The 22358-nt window shown below is 37.7% G+C and overlaps 1 protein-coding gene and 1 long non-coding RNA gene across 4 annotated transcripts in view; one reads left to right on the forward strand and one right to left on the reverse strand.

Annotated features, from left to right (window-relative positions):
• The window catches only part of PKN2 (protein kinase N2), a 150966-nt gene extending 145795 nt beyond the window's left edge, over positions 1-5171 (reverse strand). Inside the window, exon 1 of one of the 2 annotated variants that reach the window (XM_024255727.3) lies at positions 4812-5171. In XM_024255727.3, coding sequence (XP_024111495.2) covers positions 4812-4859 — 48 coding nt within the window. In that variant the 5' untranslated portion in view covers positions 4860-5171. The remainder of the gene's footprint in view (positions 1-4811) is intronic. The other variant, XM_054531629.2, reaches the window with a different exon arrangement.
• Positions 4481-22358, forward strand: part of LOC100938048 (uncharacterized) — a 162748-nt gene continuing 144870 nt past the window's right edge. The window contains exons 1-3 of one of the 2 annotated variants that reach the window (XR_010135516.1): positions 5206-5776; positions 6148-6229; positions 10966-11039. This is a non-coding gene — a long non-coding RNA (uncharacterized LOC100938048). Of the gene's footprint in view, positions 4869-5205; positions 5777-6147; positions 6230-10965; positions 11040-22358 lie in introns of those variants that run through there. The other variant, XR_010135515.1, reaches the window with a different exon arrangement.

Raw genomic sequence — 22358 nt, forward strand, 5'->3', positions numbered from 1 at the left:
TAACCTACTGTGACTTCTATCTTAAAATTCTCTGAGCTTCATTTTTCTTCAAAATTCTAGTAAGTAAAATGAGATAAAGAAGAAAAAGAAAAAATGTACTCTACAGCCATGGGACTTTTAGGTGGCAAAAGTCTGTTAGTCTCTAAGTGACAGAACTATGAGTAACTTTTATTTTCTTTTGTGCTTTTCCACATTTTCTGGATTTTCTGTAATACATGTGCATTACATTTCTAATTTGAAAACAATGTAAAGTCTGTCTTAACTACCCTGCTTACCTTCTCATACTACCATCCCCCAAACCACCCTAAAATTTTAATCCTTCCAACTCAGACCTTCCACTTTCCAGCGTCACTGCAAAATTAGATGCCGTCTCCTAATTTTCCATTAAATGAGTAAACTACCAGTGTGCTATATGGAAGAATGATGTAACTACTATAGAAATCCCTTTTGTACTTTTAAAGAGACTATTTTTGGGAGAAGGGATTAGAAATGTAAATTAAAGAAAACTACGTAATTTCATATGTCAAAGATTATAATGAACTTCTCTTAAAATAATCTAGACATCTCTCCTCCTACATGACAAATGGAGTCTTCTCATCAATGTATTGCGCACCTACTAAGTGTCAAACACAGAGCTAGGTTACATGTGAGTATAAAATTTTAAAGGAAAGCACAGTCTACAGAGTAATGTTAAATCTTTTGGGAAGTTTTGGGCAAGCATGTGACACCTTTCATTAGAAACAGTAATTCTTAATGAAGAAACCCTGTAAAAAGATTATTTGTACTATTATTCTTTGTGAAATATTAGACTATCTACAATAATAAAACACTGCTAAATTATAGACTACCAAGTGGAATGTAGAAATCATTTTTCCTTGTTACAGATGGAGCTAACAAGTAGTGTAATGTTAATGTTGGTTAATTACGTTTTTGGCCAATTTGTAGAAAGTTCATACAACTATAACATTAGATGCAAAACATTTATAGTTCCCCAGAACTGCGGCAACTTAAATAATGGTGTAGTGGGGCCGGGCACGGTGGCTCACACCTGTAATCCCAGCACTTTGGGAGGCCGAGGCAGACGAATCATGAGGTCAGGGGTTCAAGACCAGCCTGGCCAACATAATGAAACCCCATCTCTACTAAAAATACAAAAAATTAGCTGGGCGTGGTGGCAGGTGCCTGTAATCCCAGCTACTCGAGAGGCTGAGGCAGGAGAATCGCTTGAACCTGGGAGACAGAGATTGCAGTGAGCAGAGATGGCACCACTGCACTCTAGCCTGGGTGACAGTGCGAGACACCGTCTCAAAAAAAAAAAAAAAAAAAAAAAAAATAGTGTAGTGGGAAACATACAGACCTGGGTTCAAACTCAGACACACAATGTAACCATGAGCAATTTACTTAACATTCTTGAACTTGAGTTTCCTGATCCACAACATGGAAATAACACCTACCTTATTGGATTGTTGTGAAGATCAAATAAGGTGTACAGGATACTAAGTACAATGTCTGATATATAGCAAATAATTTTTAAAATGTTATTTGTACTCTCTTATGATTATCTTCTAGTACAATTATCTATACTCTCTTCTGGAAAGCAAAAGTCTATCTTGTCATCTTTATATCCTCCAATATAGCTTTGGTAGATACTACATAACTGTTTGGTGAAATTAACCCCTGTAATTTAAGGGTAACTATCTCAACTTTCCACTTGAGCAAGTTACCTCTATCTAAATAAAATCTGCTGAGAATGGAATTTAAGATTCCCAGACCAACACTTTATTGGACATTTTGATGAAGAAAATGAATCTCCAATAATCAACAAGGTAGCTTTATTAGTACACTGCTCAATATTTGGTCTGCATTCTACAAAATTACCATTGTAGCCAACACTTTCATTTTGAGATTCTTTACAGTTTTCATTAATCCAGGTTTCTTGGAAATAAACTTTAGTTTCTTTGGCATTGCAAAAATGTGTAAGTTTTCTGCTATACTTCAAATAAAAAAATAAAGAGAACACAACGCAACAAATTAGTTATGAGATAAAAATTAGAAATTGGCCATTTTAAACAGCTGATTTTTATTTTTACTACAGTAAATATTCTTCCTTATACCTTGAAACCTCTAGCTACCAAAGTTTACATAGTTTATTAATGCTTCCTTGTTGAATAAGCCTCCTGAATTACTAGCAATACTTAAAAACATTACTCCATGCTATTACAGTAATTAACAAGACAGAATACTGTAGTTTCAGATTTTCTTACTTTGCCTTTCCATGACCAAAAGCCAATTCTAGCTCAAGCAGTGGAGTATTTCAAATTCTACAATTTGAAAAAATAATGAAAAGCTGGATATATTTCTAAATAAATATCAATTTCATTAAAGCTAGGTTGTAATATGTAACTTTCAGAGTAAAACAAGTATTCCTGAGACAGGATACATAGCAAAGTAACAGTTTTAACCATTAAATACATCTTAAAACTGGCTACAAAACTTCTTAAATACTTAAAATCTGTATGGCAGAGAAGAATTAAGAACTTCATATTAAACGGTATTTCAGTCTAAATTCAAACAATTTAGAAGCTTTTTAAAGAAGTGAATCTTGAAACAAAAGTTTAATAAATACTTGGTTACTGTACACTAAGTTTCAGGACCCAATGAAATAAAAAGTTTGAATAGATGGAAATATTTGGAGAAGCAAACTTTATGACTATTTATCTTTAAGTGTTGATATAAGTAATAGTCTCAAACATTTTAATAAACACGATAAAGTTTAAATGCAATAACTTTTATCAAAACTGGGAGTCAAATAAACCAAGAAAATGACTTGGATATATGACAACCTATAAGGTAACACTTAATAAAAACTATTCTTTTTCTGGAAGGGGTTATATTTCAGTTTATCTAGAAGCTCAACTTTAGGTATGTATTCCTCTATTTTGGTCGTATTTCTAAAGTCATCATATTTAAAATTTCTTCCTTCTTTGCTTGCTTGTTATTATAAAAATTGATCTTATTAATTAAAAGATCCTAAATGTTATATTTTAATACACATGAAAATATATTTTCAGTTCCAGTGCCAAAGTAGGTGTCTTTTATGCCAACTTTCTATAAAATACAAGTACCAATGCCAAATATATTATAACTCTAACACTGCTCAATTCAAAAGAAAAATGACCCTATCATCTTTCTCAATCAAAACCAAAGTATGTTTTTCATGGTTCAAGACCAGGCAATGTAAAGTATTTCTGACTTGCCTCACATCATCTTCATTTTAAAAGCTCATGTAAATTATTTACTATTAATAAAATAGCAAATTCCATTCATTTAGCAAATGTGGTATGCTGTAAGATCTGCTTATAAAAGGTTAACTGTAATTAAAATATTACATAGCAACATTTTCAATTATATGAAATTCAGCTTTGCTTTACCAAAGGATTCTAAATGTGCAACACTGCATTGATATACATTGTTAAAATCTCTATTTTTGTGGAGGAAATATCAACTATTATACCAACGTTTTCAAGCTTACGTCTGACTGCACAAGAAACTAAACTTATAAAGAGATTTCTTAAAAAGTATATTTAAACAAGAAATTTAGATGCAGTTGCAATACTTAATTCTGACATCATCAACTCTTCAGAGTTTCTTGATTTAGTCTTTTTTTTAAAAAAATTAACTGTCCAACACACAAAAAGAAATGCAGGCATGCTATTTTTTTCTCCTAATTCCCATCTACAATCTTCGAGTAGCTAAAAGATAACTATATTAAAATAAAGCAAAATAACTTTTAAGTCAAAAAACAAACATCTCTGGAACACTCCCAAGTAATGAAAAACCCGACAGGGTAGCTTAAGTCCCCATGTACACCATAGAGATCTAAAAATAAAAATCGTGCCTACATCATCAAATATTTATCTGGAAATGGGAAATAATATTGCTACTCGACATGGACTTAACTAAGCGATCCACTTTGCTCTCATCTTTTGCAGACATGTGGTGCCCAATGTTTTTCCTTAGTCGACTGCTTTCTCATTAGTAAACAACTTATGTAGCTCTTTCTCTGGTGCTCAAATGAGAGGGAAAATGAAAGTCTGAAAAGCATCAGCATCTGAGCTCCCGGATCTGGGCAGGGGTAGCGGAGAAAGGCACCATGTATTTATCACTCGGTTTAAAAAAAAAAAAAGGAAGGAAAAGAAAAGAAAAAGATAACCCTCAAAATAGAGGAAAGAAACTCTGTCACCTGAAGAGGGCTGGTGAAGTGAAGCAAACATTTGGAGAGACTCGTTTTTTAAAAAAACTTGTCTAGGGACTGAAAGTTATGGGGGCGCTCTTTGTGCGGAGTCTGAGGGGAGGGGGAGGGACAAGAAAACAGCTTGGGAGTCATTCAAAGGAGTTTAAGGAGCGGTGTACGGAGGAAAGGCGGGGCGGGGCCCGGCCGCGCGAAGGGAGGGGGCGACAGGGGCGTTCGCGGGTAGCTCTGACACCGAGGGAGGGGGCGACGGGCCAGCCTCTCCGGGGACCGGGCGAGAGCACGCTCCCGCTGCAGCAGGGCTGCAGAGATGGGGTCCCCTCTGGTAGGCAGAATCAAACCAAAGCGGTGGCAGGCCAGGGCTTTGGCGGGGGAGAGGGTCCGGCTCCCAAGGGAAGCGGTTCCCCGAGGGAAGCATTTCCCGAGTGACATCCCGGAGTTTCCGCACTTAGCGGGCTAGGGGCGCGGCGACCGCAGGGCTTTCCTCGGTCCCCGACGCCGCCGGGACTCTCTCCCTGTCTCCTCCGACAGCGCCTCTCGCCAGGGCCGCGGCCCTTACCTGCAGTTCCGTGAGCAGAATCTCCCCCCGTTCGGGGTTGGACGCCATTGCGCTCCGGTATGGACTCCGCACCTGGACGCGGCCGCCGCTGGCGAAGGGAGAAGGCGGGACGGGGCTCGGGGTGGGGGTGAGGAAAGGGGAGAGAAAGAAAAAAAAAAAACCAACTAGGGATTCATGGAGGCGCAGCCCCTGCTGGAGGCGCGGCTTATTCCGTCCGGTTCATCGAGAGCGGCGGGGAGCGAGGGCACTCGTAGCGGGCTTCCTCTCGCCGTCCTCACCGGACTGTTCGTCTAATCGCTCCCTCTGGGCGACGCCAAGAGCCGCCTCAAGCCTCTCCGTGCGGGCGCTGCGGCCGCGGCTGCAGCTCCTCCTGTCGCACCATTTGGCTGTCACCGCGTCGCAAAAGCGGCCTCACTTGGCGGCTGCCAGCACACGTGACAGCGGCAGCCACTGCCTCTCATCGGGCAGGGAAGGTGGGGCAGAGGGGTTCCCCAGGGCGGGCGCGGCGAGGGGGCGGGGCGTTTTCCCACCCGATTCCGCGGCGAGGGCAGCCATTGGACTCGGCTGGGGTGAAAATGAGGGGAAAGGACTGGGCTCGAGTCTCTGGGGAGGCGGGAAGAGGAAGAAAACACACGCCTACTTTCGTGCTGCATTTAACGGCTTCACTGTGAACGCTAGAACTCGGGAGCCTGCTCGATGTTGTTTTTTCGGGTTTTTTTTTTTTTTTTCTTTCTTTTGTTTTTTTCCCAGTTCCACCTTGCCGAAGCTTGGGCTTAACTTTAACAGGCCCTTTTCTAACCTCCACAACCCAAAGAGCTTCGGGACTCAGATCTTACAGATTATTCCTCTCCTCTCCCCTTGACCCCCACATCAACCCAAACTAATAATCTTGCCTTTTGCTCACCCTCAAACCCAGCCCCCAGCGCGCCTTCTCGACCAGTTAAGGTGCACAGCTGGCTAAACGGGTATGGTCTGTACTTTTCATGAAATGTAAGCGGCTGGATCCCTGGCAACTTTTAATGTACGGCCTTTAAGATGTCTTTTTCTTGAGGCTGAACTTGTACTGGAGAACTCTACAGAGCTCTACAGAGCTGAGAATTAGCTGGTTTTTTGGATTGTTTTAACTTTATTTAAGGGAGGGGGAGGTGGGACGGGATTACCCTCGGGAAAGGAAAAAAGCCAACTTTCTTTGGCGTGGTAAGCATTAAAGCTAACCTGACCACTTAGTAAAATATAGCTAAGTAAAGTAAATCTAGTTGTTTGTTTTTAATGACACTATGGTATTAAGGAATTTCGAAGTCTACAGACAGCTTTTGTTTTTGTTTTGTCTGAGCAGTGAATGGATAGGTAAACGCGTAACTTTTGCTTTTTTGAAGCTGCGGTACAATACCTTTGTTAAAAACTACCTGGAGAAAATGGTAAGGGTTATTTAGGTACGTTGCTACTTAGAAAGGGCATTCGTTGACATATTTCTTAGGAAGTGTAACATTATGTACTTCTCACATGCTCCATGTAAATCTGTTGGCCTGATGCCAGGACTTAACGTCTATCCTTTTGCCTTCTCAAGTCTCATATATCAATTCAGCAAACATGTATTGAAGATCTGGAGTTCTGTGGCCACAGTTTCTGAACTCTAACTTATCATATGTGTGATAAAGAATTTTTCTGATGTGTACTTCACAAGTCTTACAACTATATATGTCTAGTATATTGCCTTGGTTGAAAATGATAATTAAATACATGACATAACACTTGGAAAGGCCGGGATATGATTACCTTTACTGGTAACTAAAAGCCAGATGGTGTCCTAGGCTTTGGAGTTACAGCAAGGATTAGCAGTTCTTATCCGGCCAGGCGCAGTGGTTCACGCCTGTAATCCCAGCACTTTGGAAGGCCAAGGCAGGCGGATCATCTGAGGTCGGGAGTTCGAGACCAGCCTGGCCAACTTGGTGAAACTCTGTCTCTACTAAGAATACAAAAACTAGCTGGGCATGGTGGTGTGCGCCTGTAATCCCAGCTACTCGGGAGGCTGAGGCAGGAGAATTGCTTGAACCCAGGAGGTTGTGGTTGCAGTAAGAGTGAGATTCTGCCTCACAAAAAAAAAAAAAAAAAAAAAGGTACTTATCCTTGGAGTGACTGGAAGATTCTTTGGGGAAGCCAACTTATGTCTGAACAACAATAATGCAATTTTAAGTAATAGATACAGTGTTAGGGGAGCACTGCATGCATTTTTGTGTGTGTGTGTGTGTATAATGTTTTATTATGGTAAAATGCATAATCAAATTTATTATAACCATAAGTGTACAATTCAGGGGCACTGAATGCACACAGATTTATTTATTTATTTATTTTTGAGACGGAGTCTCGCTGTGTCACCAGGCTGGAGTGCAGTGGTGCCATCTCATCTCACTGCAACCTCCACCTCCTGGGTTCAAGTGATTCTCCTGCCCTAGCCTCCTAAGTAGCTGGGACTACAGGCGCGTGCCACCACGCCTGGCTAACTTTTGTATTTTTAGTAGAGACAGGTTTCACCATGTTGGCCAGGTTGGTATCGATCTTTTGACCTTGTGATCCTCCTGCCTCGGCCTCCCAGAGTGCTGGGATTACAGGCGTGAGCCACCATGCCCGACGTACATATTTATTTTTGTCAAGGCTTACTGCAGAATGGATTTGAGATGGCTGACATACACATAGAAGGTGATTAATAATGGTGGAACTAAGAGTTAACTGTGCAAGGGCTTAGAAATACAGTCAATGAGCAGTCTTTGTAAAAATTAATTTAGATATAAATGTTCACATTTCAGCATCATGTAATTTTAGAACTAGAAGTGACTTGAAATATCTAGCTTAACTCCTATTATAGGTAGGAAAAAAATAATGAATAGTTTCCTTAGCTAATTAGGAGCAAGACAACAGTATTACTTAATGGCAGAGATGGGGACTATTACCTAAGTCTCCTAATTGCCATCCATGCTTGTTTTAACCTTCACCGTGCCACTATAATAACTTTAAATTGATATTAAACTGAAAGCATTAAATTTTTACTGTAGAAAAAGACTTTAAATTTTACACACTCTAATGTTAAAACAATGTTAATAATTTAAAAAAATGTTTTTTGAGATAGTCTCGCTCTTTTGCCCAGGCTTGACTGCAGTGGCATGATCATAGCTCACTGCAACCTCAAATTCCTGGGCACAAGGGATCCTCCTGACTCATCCTCCAAAATAGCTGGGACTATAGGTGCACACCACTGTTGATAAGGAGTATTAATTTTACATTTCACATGTAAATTTAAGCAACAAATATACAAAGTTTTTAAAGTTATGGAATTATTTCTGAAATTAGCTGTGCTAGGGAAAGTAGTACAAAAGGGAGGCCAACAATATTAAAACTACTTGATAATCTAAAATATGTGATGATTTAAACAGCAAATTAGTTTCATTTAAGCTAAAATTTACTACCCAGGTCACATTCTCTGTTCAGGGGAAAAAAAACGTAATAGGACATGGATCATACTTATCAGACTGAAGCACACTTGAAAAAGTTTTAATGGAAACATATCAGGTTGATTCAGATGAGTTGTATTGGGCCCCTATTTACAAATGTGTTTAAAGAATCTTAAATATAGTTCAGAAGTTATGGTCTAATTTACATTAACAATAAAAAAAAGAAGAGTTTTTTTAGTGTCCATTTAAGAGGGCAAAGTCCTTAAAAATATCTGGATTGTATCACTAGTTATGCTGGTACCTTTTTAAATTTTTCATAAATATTTTAAAGGTCTTTAAGAAGTAGTAATGACCAAAAATCTAGAAATAAATAGAAAGTGTTATCTTTTTTTCTTAAAGATGGGATGTTACAGGAAAAATTCTAGAAAAGCTAACAACTGTTTTTTTTTTTTTTTTCATTTTCTGTGCTTTTGAAACAGATATTGAGATAATATGGGCCCTCTTTTTCCTTAAATTTGAAGTGAAATGAGACAGGAACCATATATCCAGGGAAAGGGCCAGAAATCTTTATTTTGTGAGTCACATTTTTTATTGTCTTCCGTTGTGCATTTCCCTTTTGCTCGTCCTTAGTATTTGTAAACTGTTTGCAAATTCAAACTTGTCCCTACAGTATGATGGAGAATCAATACAAGAGTTTTGTTTTGTTTTGTTTTCCTTTCGTTGTTGTTGTTTTCCATGTTAGAAGAAAAAGCCCACCCCTACTTCCAAAAGATTAGAATGAAGTAGCAGTGGTAATCAAAGTAAGAATGCCTAAGGAAAGGCAAAACTCCAGAGGTCAGAGTAAGAATTACTTGGTCACCACCCTCTTCTTCCTTAAGAAACCCCCTTGTAGAAATCATTCTCTTGTATGCGCTCTGAAGATAATTTTGAGCACAGGGTTCTTGATTAACAACACAGAAGAGTAGTCAACTATAGTGACTACAGTAGCTGCTTTTTAGAATGTCAGCTCAGTCCACATCCACTTGACTGAAAATTCCTCCTATATGCAGAGATATCTCTGAAGCCATGTTAACTCTGCTTAACATAGCTCTTCCAGTAAACTATGATTAGATCACTGATAGACCATATCCAGGTTTAGCCAATCAGATTTTCCCTCTAAGACTTTGGAAACAGATCACTGGAATGCTGATCATTTGGCAGTCTAGAGTGGCAAGGTGTTGTTCTATGGATTGGATAGCCATTTTCTGCCATGTGCACAACAATGCAGAAAAACTGCTCTTTGGAACGAGAAAAGAATTTAATTCTTCCTGTCACTGGGAATATAATGGTTACCAAAGCATACCTGATCACTTTTGTCATGGAACTTGTAGTTTGGTAAAACAGGTATAATGATAAGGTAAATTCATAGTACTTTAAACATAGGGCAGACAATCTTTTCCTAAGTACTTCACACTTAAGCTGAGTTCTCATAAGTGTGTAAATGTTAACTTGGGGGGACAAAGGTGTAAAGAGCCTTCCAGGGAGAAAGAATAACATAGATAAATAGTTCTAATGTGGGAGGGGGAAACTTTATTGTAATTACTGTAAGGCTAAGTAGGCTATAGCAAAGAGATGGAATAAGTAAGAGTGTGTAGACCATATGTATCAGGATAGGCTAGATTATGCTGAGTAACAAAATACTCCAAAAGCTTGTCAGTGGTCTACAGGAAGGTTTATTTACTTTCCATCCTACATGCTTAACATGGCTCTGCTCCGTGACATCTTCATTCTGGACTGAGGCTGACTGAGCAATCTAACATTGTCATTGTCATGGCAGAAGGAAAAGTGGTAAAGCATGGTTCTTAAAGTGTAGGTTCACATTTTTTTCTCTTTTCATCAGCCAAACATTTGCCATACCTGAGAACAACAAGGGGGCACAGACAGCGGTACTACAATGAAGGGTACTGAATGTGGGTGAATAGTAATCCAGTTCCATGTTTAAGATTTTGAAAGCCAGGCAGGGTGGCTTGTTCCTGTAATCCCAGCAACTCAGGAGGCTAAGGGAGGAGGATCGTTTGAGGCTTGGAGTTACAGACCAGTCTTGTCAACACAGCAAGACCCTCTTTCAAAAAATAAAATTTAAAAAGGATTTTGATGTTTATCATAGCAGTAATGGAAATACCATTGAATAAATTTTTCACTTTAAACAAGTCACTCTGCCTGCAATGAGGAAAACAGTTTTGAAATGGCCAAGAGTTGATTTGGGGAGAAAAATTAGGGGACCATTTTAGTTTTCCAGGCAAAAAAAGGGTGGGTAGTACTTTAAAGTCAGGTCATGGCAGTAGAAATAGAGAGAAGCCAATAGATTTCATAGGAGAATCTAGTCATGTTCAAAGAGAAGCAGAGATGAGAGAATATGTGGTCCCAGGATGACAGAGGAAATATAGCAGGTTTGGTTCTCGATGTCTTAATAGTAGCTGACTCCAGTCTTCCAGGAAGTCCAGCTACTCTATTCTTTGTTCTTGGGTTCCTTGTGTTCTCCTCATAAATTTCCCTTCCTGCTTAAGCTTGCGTGTGCGTGTGCGTATGTGTGTTTAAGCAAACAGCCATAACTAGGCTATTAAGCCAAGGAGATAACCATCAGAAAGCATGACACCACAGTTCTGCCTACAGGATACAAGTAACTAGGACCAGCAACACAGTTTAACTGGTGTTATCTCTTCTTCCAGTGACTCCATCTCTACCCATTTTGCTTATTGTTCCCAAAGGATCCTGACACCAGCAAATGTACAAATTATAAACAGTGAGTACATATTAGATCTCATATGAACCTTCCCATAGTACTTTGTTCATACATCTGTTTGGGCAATTTTTTGTATCATTGGATACAGTCTTGCTCTCACACTAAACTTTAAGTCGCTAGAAAAGGCCCATGTGTCTTAGATAGCCTAGTATAGTATCTCTTACATAGCAGATATTTGTGTGTGTATATGTATGTGCAATTCTGTATGTATTACAGAAATTTAGGTTGTTAGCTAGGGACTCCATGGCCCTCAGAAAATTAGGTAAGCTTGCCTTGAAGGCCCAGTTTCGTAGCCTCTAAAGTCAAGAGCCTCTTTTCTCCTAGTCCAATTTTTGGACCCTGAAAGGTTATTCACAACTACTTTCCTGCTTCTCTCTCCCTCCACATGTATTCCCACAACACTCCTCTATCACCTTTTTTCTTTGACTATGCCTATATTGATAGGGATCAGAAGCCCAGCCCGTAACTTTTAACTACAAAAACCCTCTGTCTTCAAGCGTTTCATGAATTCATTAACTTTGTACCAAACATTTAAGAGGGATCACACGACAGGATCTGATGCCTTTCACCCCAATGTTGGGTCTATTGCTCTTTTTCCACCCTCAATACATTAACAAGCAAATCCTGCTCCTTTCCCTGCTACAGTTTGATCATACTCAGGTTTTTCTGATTCTCAGCTGTTATCCCAAATAAGATTATTTGGACATATCTTCAAAATATAAACTGTTCTTTTGAAAGGGGTACCAGAAAATACCATTTTTTCTAACTTGGTACATAATCAACTGAATGAATGTTAACTGCTTGAGTTGTATGTATTTGAAGTAATGAAAAGAAAGTGTGCTTTAATCACTATTGAGAAGTTGAACTTTTTATTCTTACCCTCAGTGTTACATATTGAATATTGTCCTCTACAAATTCATATATTGAAATTCTAACCTCCAATGTGATAATATTAGGAGGTGGGGGCCTTTGGGAAGTAATTAGGTCATGAGGGTGAAGACCGAATGGATGAGATTAGTGCCCTTATAAAAAAGAGTTTCCAGAGAGCTCTCTTGCTCTCTTTCTGCCATGTGCAGATGCAATGAGAAGTCAGCAGTCTACAGCCTGGAAGAGGGCCCTCACCAGAACCTGACCATGCTGCACCCTGATCTCAGACTTCTAGATCCGGAACTGTCTGAAATAAATTTGTTTTACTCGTAAGCCATTCCGTATGGTTTGTTACAGTAGCCCAAACAAAGACACTAAGGATCTCTTTATACTCTTTGAAAATTACTGAAGACCCTAAAGAGTTTTTATGTGGGCTGTATATTGTGATGTTCACTGTATTTGAAGTTAAAACTGAAGAATTTGAAAAACCGGAATATACCAGCTCACATTTCATTAGCCATCAGAGTGATGGCCTCATTCTATGTCACACAACCTCTGAAAAATTCCACCCTACCCCTATGGGAGAATACAAGTGAAAAAGGCAAGTGATAGCTTAATTTTTATTTATTTTTTTTTTTTGAGAGAGAGTCTCGCTCTGTCGCCCAGGCTGGAGTGCAGTGGTGCAATCTTGGCTCACTGCAACCTCTGCCTCCCGGGTTCAAGTGATTCTCCTGCTTCAGCCTCCCGAGTAGCTTGCTGTGTGGCAACACAGCAAGACCCTCTCTCAAAAAATAAAATTTAAAAAAGATTTTGATGTTTATCATAGCAGTAATGGAAATAAATTTTTCATTTTAAACAAGTCACTCTGGCTGTAATGAGGAAAACAGTTTTCCTCATTACTGGACGCGTGCGCCACCACGTCTGGCTAATTTTTTGTATTTTTAGTAGAGACGGGGTTTCACCATGTTGGCCAGGCTGGTCTTGAACTGACCTCAGGTGATCTGCCTGACTCAGCCTTCCAAAGTGCTGGGATTACAGGCGTGAGCCTCCGCTCCCGACTGTCGACATCTAAATATTATTATGAAAATAGGTTTAACCTTAGAGACCTTCTGAAAAGGTTTCTTAGGGGTCCTCAGATCACACCTTGAGAGCTGCTGCTCTAATCTATAAGGCTGCCTCTGATGATTCTGGAATAGTAATATTTTTCTACTTGTAAATATGAGAATGTGTTCTCTGTGCTTCCAGAGTTTAAGATCTGTGGTGCCAAAATACAAGCTTCTGAAGATCTATGGGCTGAAGTACAAGCTTCTTGGCCTTTCAAGTGAAATGTTGGTGTTATGTGTGGGAAAATTTGGCTGGCCATGTCAAAATGGAAAAGGAATATAAGTATGAAAAAATTTACATGATAAACATGACCATTTTACTACTAGTGCTTCCTTCATTAGAAACATCTTCTGCAACTTAAAATAGCAATAAAAGTCAATAGATAGAAAAATATTGACCATACCAAACATTTTAAAGGGTTTGGTTGGGGGAGATGGACAACAGGGAGCTTGCTTTCCCTACCATCATTTCTTCAGCATCCAGCTATCATTCAATCATGTGTATGTACTATCTGAATTGGAGTAAAGCTAAACTTTTCTATCAGAGAGGACCCAAAACACTATGGCTTAAAGAACACTGAAATTTGCTTATTTCTCACACACACAGACTGTACCAGGAACCCAGGTTTTTTCTATCTTGTTGCTGTGCACTTTCTAACTTATTATCATTCACCATGGTATTATTCTCAGCTGCATGGTTGAAGCTGGGTCAAGGAACTCCATGATCTACCTCATGCGAAAGAAAAAGGAGCATGGAGGATCATATATCCATGTCTTGAGACCCAGGCTCAAAATCACACATTTCTGTTCATATTCCATTCTGAGAATGTAGTCACGTGGCCACACCTAGCTTCAAATGAGGCTGAGAAATGTCATCTCTAACTGTGTAGTTATGGACCTTGCTACAACTCTTCCTAAAGAACAGGGACAGGGTGGATTTTGATGGACAATTCACAGTATCCACTTCATAGGTATTTTAGTCAGTGATTTTTGCCATTGGTAAAGCATTCTACTTCTCAGGCTTTAAAATGTGAGCTTCAGAGCAAATGTATTGTATGTATCAGTTATAAAAAAAAAAAAGACCATAAATTCTTAGAAAACTCCCTCCTAGCTTGAACCTTCTCAGAACCCAGCCACCATTCTGTAAGAAGTCAAAGCTTCATGGAGAAGCCATATATGTAGGTGTTGTGGTTGATAGTCCCACCTGAGCCTAGCCTTTAAATCATCCCAGCCTGGTCACCAGACAGGAGAGTAAAGACCTGTTTCCCTCTTGGTAAGAGATCTTCCATTCTCAGCTCTTCCAGCCCTCATCAGTTCAAGTTGCTTCCAGCTGTTGGAAGCATCCTATTTGAGGCCCTAGACATCATGGAAAGAGACAATCCCCACTATGCCCTGTACAAACTCCCAAACCATAGAATTTGTGAGCATAATAAAATGGTTGTTTGGTTGGTTTGGTTGGGGGTAGGGGGGACAGAATAATAGATATACATGGCAATATTTAACTAGAATATACATTCCAAGTCAGATATTTAAATAGGCCCTCTTCTCAAACTTTCCATTGATAGAATTTTTTGAAATATTTAAACTATCTAAAGTGAGTGATTAAAAACATTTTAGCTTGGCCGGGAGGGGTGGCTCACACCTGTAATACCAGCACTTTAGGATGGCGAAGCAGGCAGATCACCTGAAGTCAGGAGTTTGAGACCAGCCTGGCCAACATGGTGAAACCCTGTCTCTATTAAAAATACAAAAAAAAAAAAAAAAAAAAAAATTAGCCGGCATGGTGGCACGCACCTGTAGTCCCAGCTGCTCAGGAGGCTGAGCCAGGAGAATCACTTGAACCTGGGAGGCAGAGGTTGCAGGGAGCCGAGATCACACCACTGCACTCCAGCCTGGAAGATAGGCTGAGAATCCATCTAAAAAAAAAAAAAACCTAATTTAGCTTTTACAATTCATTCACTCATTTGACAAAATCTATGGAGTATCTAAAATTTTCTGGGGTTATACCTGCATACACACATTAGGACCCAATTATATTCACTCCTGTGTTTCCCATGTAGATTTTGAGCTTCTTGAGTGAAAACAATATATATTACTTCTGTAATCTCCACAGCATCCAGTAATATATAAAGTTTAATATGAGTAGAAAGTGCTGGATAAGAACTTGTTTGATGATTTTTAAAATGTATAATAGAAGTGTATATATGTACCCATTCTTTATGTGCATACATACCACTTATTCAAGTGTGGCTGAAAATATGTGTATTTTCTAATTAAAAATAAGAACTGCTAGTTATAAGTACTTATAAAATATAAAAGCGATTTTAAAATATGTCACTTTATAAAGATTCTTATGAAGGGTTTCCTATTAAAGATGCTATTTTGGAAGAGTATTACAGTCATTTGCATATTTATTTTTATATGCTGGTAATTCACATGATCTGTGTATTGCTTTTACAGTTTAACTGTAAGCCTCTTGCCAAATGAAATTTTATTTTTAAAGTACCTTATCACCACACGCACATATGAAAGCAGTCTGAATTGTATAAAATATAAGATCCACATTTCAATTGCTTTACTTTGTTGCCTATCACAACTAGAGCATCCTAAAATTCTCCTTTGTTAGAGCAAAATGTGGCTGATTCAAATATCATGCTTCAGCTGCCTTCATCATTTGAATGAAATAAGCTCCCAGCAAGATGTATTAAAGAAACTGTGGTTCAAACTGTGTTATCCTGCTATAAAGCGATCTGCTAAACATTTCTGAAGCCATTTAGCTGTGACTTAGTTGCAAACAATGTGGACACTTAATCTGTGACTTGAAATTGGGGCTACAGGGAAGTATTCAAGACTTTTCTCATGAGTTCACTTGCTTCAGAGAAAGATACTTCCTATTTTCTTATGAGCTAAGAATGGAAAGCTAAGAACTATCGACTATATTAAAACAATGAAAATGATCAACCTTATAAGTTGTTTGTATTAAATCTGAAATATTGTAGATATAATGATATTATATCACCTATTGTAGGTATAAACATATTATAAGGGCTTTTACCCAAAAGAATAGGACTTGCTTTTAGATTTATTCTGGGTTATGTTTGTCTCACCATAAATTCTTCATAAATATATCTTACCTATATTATTAACATCATTTTTTCACTGTTTTCTCATGCTGATAGACTCTGTATTTGGAGTAATTATTTGCCTAAAAAATGCATGCCATCTTGACGAGGTCAACATTCCAAAAATATTTTTTGTACTGAGTTAATAAAATATGTTACATTAATCAACTGTACTATAATCTTTGATACTGATCAAACCATGTTTAAATTTGAAATTCACTATTTATAATATATTTATCAATATATGAATAAAGATAAAGGAAAATGGACACAGAGGTTTATCAAAATAAGGAAAAGTAAATCCTCATTCTTATTTCAAGTCAGTTATTTTTAAAGATATTATTTAGGCTATGACTAATATGTCAAAACTCACCATGTAGAAATCATGTGGGTATAACTGTACAATGTTAAATTCACTTATGTTTGTTTAAAATAACTGTTGATTAGCCAGATTTTCTTATATTTCAACCTCTTGGTTTGGCATTATGTGAGTAGTATAGTAATAGAATAATAATAAAGCAAATAATTTTTTGTAGCCTGTTATTTAAGACATTTTACATTAACTTAGTTTTTTCACTTTTGAACTATCTTTCTAAAACCATTAACCTTCAAATGCATTTTTCTCTTCCAACTGATTCATGATGTAGGCTAACAGTTTAGTTGTGGCAGCTCTGAATTAATCATTTTTCATTAGTACCTGTTTTACTCACCGTAGGTACCATGCTGAAAGTTGATCTCAATTTGGGCCTTCTCCTATTACTTAAATGCTGAAAGAATTTAAATTTCTTAGTTATAATGATAAACTCAACTCATTTGTTTTTATTTGAAAGGTAAATGAGGCCAGAAGCTATAAAGGCTTTTATGAAAATAAAAAGCTTACTCAAAGTGTTAGATTTGATTTGTTCGGTATGCAGTGTTGATGGGGCATCCTTTGCCTAAGGCAGTATTAATGGATGAAAGTCAGGACATTCCTGGCGGAGATTTGAGGTGTAATGGTGAAGATTTTCTGTATATTCATTCCCTCTACACTTGGTGTGATATTGACCTGGTCTTTTGGATAGATATAGCTTGTAAACAAATCATAGTTACATCTATAATTGGCAAACTATGTTTTTCAGCATACCATCATTTTTTTCTCCTGCTCTCCTCTACTTACCTCCTTCTCTATCCCATGTGGTTAGAAATTACTTTGAACAGATTGGTGAATAAGGGTAATATTCCACAAGCTACAGCATCCACTCTTTTTATGGTTTGGATTTTTTTTTTCTCTATCTCTGTATCTCCATATACTTCTGAAATCTGTAATTTTTGTGTGTTTTGAACCTAACTCATCCCCCCAAAACAATTCTAACTTTAATATCCTCCCTCAATAATCCATATCTTCCTTATCAGTTACAGTCTTAAAATTCTCCCTTTTGTCAAATCTATATACAGTTGTCCGTGAGTGATTGTTTTCAGGATCACCCCCTCGTATCCAAATCCACAGATGCTCAAATCCCTTGTGTAAAATGGCATAGTATTTGCATATACCCTACTCTGTATATTTTAAATTATCTCTGGATTACTTAGAATACCTAATAAAAGGTAAATGCTGTGTAAATAATTGTCATACTGTACTGTTTAGGGAATAATGACAAGTAAAAATGTCTGTACTTGTTCAGTACATATGCAACCATCCATTTTTTAAATGTGTTCAATCTGGTGTTGGTTGAATTCAAAGATAGGAAATTCATGGATACAGAGAGCTCTCCACTATCAACTTTGAAAATAGAATAGCTGAGTTTTACATTTAGCAATTGAAAATAAGAGAAATAATTTGCAGATATAAGTATGTATTAGATTAATTGGATGACTTCAAATCTCTGTCCAGCAATTGTCAATTTGTTTACATGTAATCCAAATGCAATTTTCTTAAATATCAAGGGAGTGAGTTAGAGTCCCATTTGTTTCTTAATTTGAATTGTCTTGTGAATCAGCCAAGGTACAGAAAATAAAATATGATAAGCCAAAGTACAGAAAAATTTTTATTTTCATTTCAGGCAGGCAGTCAAGAGTATTAAGATTTGAGCTCTAGCTTTAGGTCAAATTGCCCCTACAATTCTACTGTTATTATTTTTACCTATTACACTACTTTGTATATTTCTGTTTCCCTGTATTGGCATCTGTTTAATGAGACCACAAACAGTAAAACAGTAAAGAACAAAGAGATAAGGAGAAAGAAACAACAGTAGAATTTAGAAGTTAAATAAAACACATTCAATTTTACCTCTTTCCAGAGGAGCCTATACCAGCTCTAAGTTCAACTGCTTGAGACCAAAGTAATAATTCTGTCTACCTATTTGCCTTGATCAGTATACTTATTTGGCCCAACCATTACATATGACAAAAGATAACTTGTATGTGTTGCATGTGTGTGTGTGTGTGTGTTTACATGGGTCAAATACGTTTCTTATGTAAATAATAATAATATAGTAAACATTTATGCCAAATACTGTTCTAAATGCTTTATAGTTTATCCTCCCAACGACCCTATGAAGTAAGTACTATTAGTACTTATCTTTTATAGGTGAGGAAACCGAGACTTAGCAGGGTTAAGTGAACTGCCCATGGCTTCACAGATGCAGGAGGCAGAACCAGAACTCAAAACTGCCTGGCTCTAGAGTCTATGTTCTCTCAATGCCAACACTCACTTATGCAACTATGAACTCTGAAATCCATTGATTAATAGGTTGAGGCAGAACAAAATTAACAAAATAGAATTAAATTTTACTTGATCCCCAGTGTATTCAAATCTGTGTAATAGATAGAATGTATCTATTTTATATATAAAAATCTTTATATCAAAAATTTTTTTCTAAAAACTTTTCCAAAGTGAATATAGTATTTTATATTAAAACTACTCAAAGGAGTTGGGAGATCATTATGACCCTTTTATCCCTACCTTTTCACTTCAAATCATGTGCTTAGGTAGGAACAGCACATGTATGTTCTACTGGCATGTAAAGGACATATATAAAAGGCATATTTTTATATCCTCAGTGTACTACTTTTGAAATACACCCTTTATTACTGTGGTGTTTTCCTAATTACTCATTTCTAATTACATTCACAAGTCATTATTAATAATGACATCTTATTCCTTATTCAGTTAAACATTTGCATAATGTTCTTTATACAAGAATTTGCATAGGTATTTTGGATTACACAATGTACCTAGATCATTTAACACTATATGTGAAAAGACATAACTCATTTGTCTAACTTAAAACTAAAAAACAGAAAATTCAGAAATGATCTTGAAATTCTTCTTTAAAAAACATACTGTGAATAGATTTAAGGAAAAAAAATGTTATGTGAAGACCACATATTCTTTCAGTATTGGCTGGCACTCTTAAATTTTAATGTACCTCACAGATTTAGTTTATAACACTATGACAAAGTTAGGAGCAGCTTTCTGTTTTCAAATATTCTCACTCTGTATATTTAAATTTCTTAATTGAACTAATCTAATTCTGAAATTCAAATTCAAACCAAGTATCCCTGGGTGCATTGTGTCTCAGTTGTAGGCAATAAATAATCACCAGTTCAAGGCAATAATTGTATATCTTCCATCTACATATTTAAGATTAATAAGTAAAAACAAAGGAAAAGACAGCCTCACACGTCAGCACCTCCCTCAGTGATCTCATCTACTCTTCCAGCTTCCACTAACTCCCAAATTTAGAATTCTATCCTTGACCTCTCTTGTTATCGTCAACCTCACATTGAATAGTCTGAATATTTCCACTTACACATTTCACTTTCACCTCAAACTCAAATTATTTAGAGCTGAATACATCACCTGTAAACAAGTCTCCCTTTTCAAGTTTCCTTATTTCTATGAAAAGTATCTTCATTCTTCTAGTTATCCAGACCCAAAATAAATAAGTGATTTTTGACTCCTATCTCTCTTCTCTTTTTTTTACCTCACCCATTGTTGATTGCAAGTCTTATCTGTTTATTACTTTATTAATGTTTCTTACATCCATCCCTTATTTTTTCTACTGCCACAATATATTTCATAGGCTCATAATGTACTAAATATTCTCCCAAATCACTTAGGATGTTTGAATGAGCTATTCCTACAAAATCAATTGCACTATTTTCTGCTGCTGGTACCTGCTTACTGTTGACAACATCAAATTCTTCAGTAAGTTCTCTACAGCATTTTTTTTTCATGGCTGGTTTTCTTGTTTTCCAGTCATTTGGAGCTAGCAGCTACACTAGTCTAGATTCCTTCTGTTTTTCTGTTCACTACAAATCTCATAGCAAAGACTACCTCTCTGGCAATACAACTGATTTGTAATTCACTGTTCGCCTTAGATTGCCTTTGTTTGAAGCTCACTCCTGAATTACCAGAGGACTGAGCCATGATCTCAGAGACAGATCATTCTCTCTTCCTACCCACAATTCCTAATCCCCTAAACCTAACCTCAGTCTTCTCTTTCTAATCATAAGGTGGAACATCTTTTCCCAAGAGACTACTGATACATACTAAGTTCACACAGGGCCCCAGTTGACCAACAAATTAATCTCATTTAGCACTTCACATGAATGGTGAAATCATTTGCATGTTTAGTGATGACAATAAGTCTCTACTCCCTATCCCATTCAAAGCTTTACCACAATGTCTGTCTGCGTTGGGGTTATACTTTCAACATCTGCTGTTGCTACACATAAAAGATGAAATTCAAATGTGTGACACATTCTTGAGTATACTTAAAGAGGCTTCACATTATCTGAATGAATCTGTAGTTCTGAGCCTTTTTTCTCCCATTCTATAAAGCATTCACGAGTGTGTGTGTGTGAGAGAGAGAGAGAGAGAGAATGATGTCATCATTGGGATGACCTTAAATCTTCTCTTAAAAAGAAGAGCACTGTTAGAAAACATTAGAAGCACATCTATTTCTAGGAAGAAGTTACTTAGGATATGCCTCATATTCTTCACAACAGGTAAATATACTATTTTCCTATGACCATGGAGTTGAGAACATTGCCAAAAAAAGTGAGTTTACTTTTATTTTTTTCAAAAGCTTTACAAGAAAGGAGAGGTTAGACTTCTTACTTGTCCTCACAAAGGTACGTTTAAATAGAGGTCCCCCTTCTTTTCATCAGAGACCATACTCGGAAAGTCTCTATAAGGTGAGTGGTTTACGTATATGAGTGAAGTGCAGGATATAAGAAAAACAACATTGTAAGCTTGAGGATCAATGACAACTGACACTGAACTCTGTCTGGAAGATATTAAGGGATGATAGGGACTCCAGAACATGATCCAGCCCTGCTATGGCCTGAATTTTGTTCCCCTCCCTGACAAATTCCAATGTTGAAATTCTACCCCTCAAGGTGACGGTAGTAGAAGGTGGGGCCTTTGGGAGGTGATTAGGTCATGAGAGTAGTCCCCTCATGAATAAGATTAGTGCCCTTATAAGAAGCCCAAGAGAGAACCATCATATCATCTACCATGTGAGAACATAGTGAGAGGGGGCCATTTATGAATCAGAAAATTGGCCTTCACCAGACACTGAACCTACTGGCACCCCGATCTTGAACTTCCCAGCCTCCAGAACTATGAGAAATTAATTATTTTTTGCTTGGGAGCACCCAGTTTATGATATTTTCTTATAGCAACCTGAGTAGACTGAGACAAGCTTTATCTCAGAAATGAAGTTTCTACATGGGATGGAATTCAGTGCTAAGGATGGCAGAGTGGAAAGACAGAAAGAACCTGGATCCCTGATGATTGTGGACAATACCAACCCAGGACTACCTACCTCCACACAAAATTGATAAGTCCAGGGAAGTAGTAGCTTCAGCATACCAGACCCAAGGATCAGTAAGGCTCTTTCTGTCTTTCAAGTCTTACTTGCCTCTGCTACTCCTAGCATGCTAGCTTCTGTCTCTTCTGAATAGAGTCTTTCCACGTGGTGGGAAAAGTACCACCAGCAACTTCTCATTTGGCTCTTCACATGAATAGTGACAACATCTGCATGCTTCAGGCTCCGTACTTGGAGCTTGTGATCCTAAAGCAATACCAGGATACTCCTCCCTTATACCTCTAGCTAAAAAGTTCAGGGTCCTTGGATTGGCCTGGGACAGGTACATGAGCATCCCTGAACTAGTATGATTGGCCTTTCAGACCAGTTGAGTAGGGGAATTATTTTCTGAAGGAACTAGGAGGAGGCAGA

Source organism: Pongo abelii, chromosome 1 (genome assembly GCF_028885655.2).
Source record: "Pongo abelii isolate AG06213 chromosome 1, NHGRI_mPonAbe1-v2.0_pri, whole genome shotgun sequence".
In the NCBI taxonomy this organism is placed as follows: domain Eukaryota; kingdom Metazoa; phylum Chordata; class Mammalia; order Primates; family Hominidae; genus Pongo; species Pongo abelii.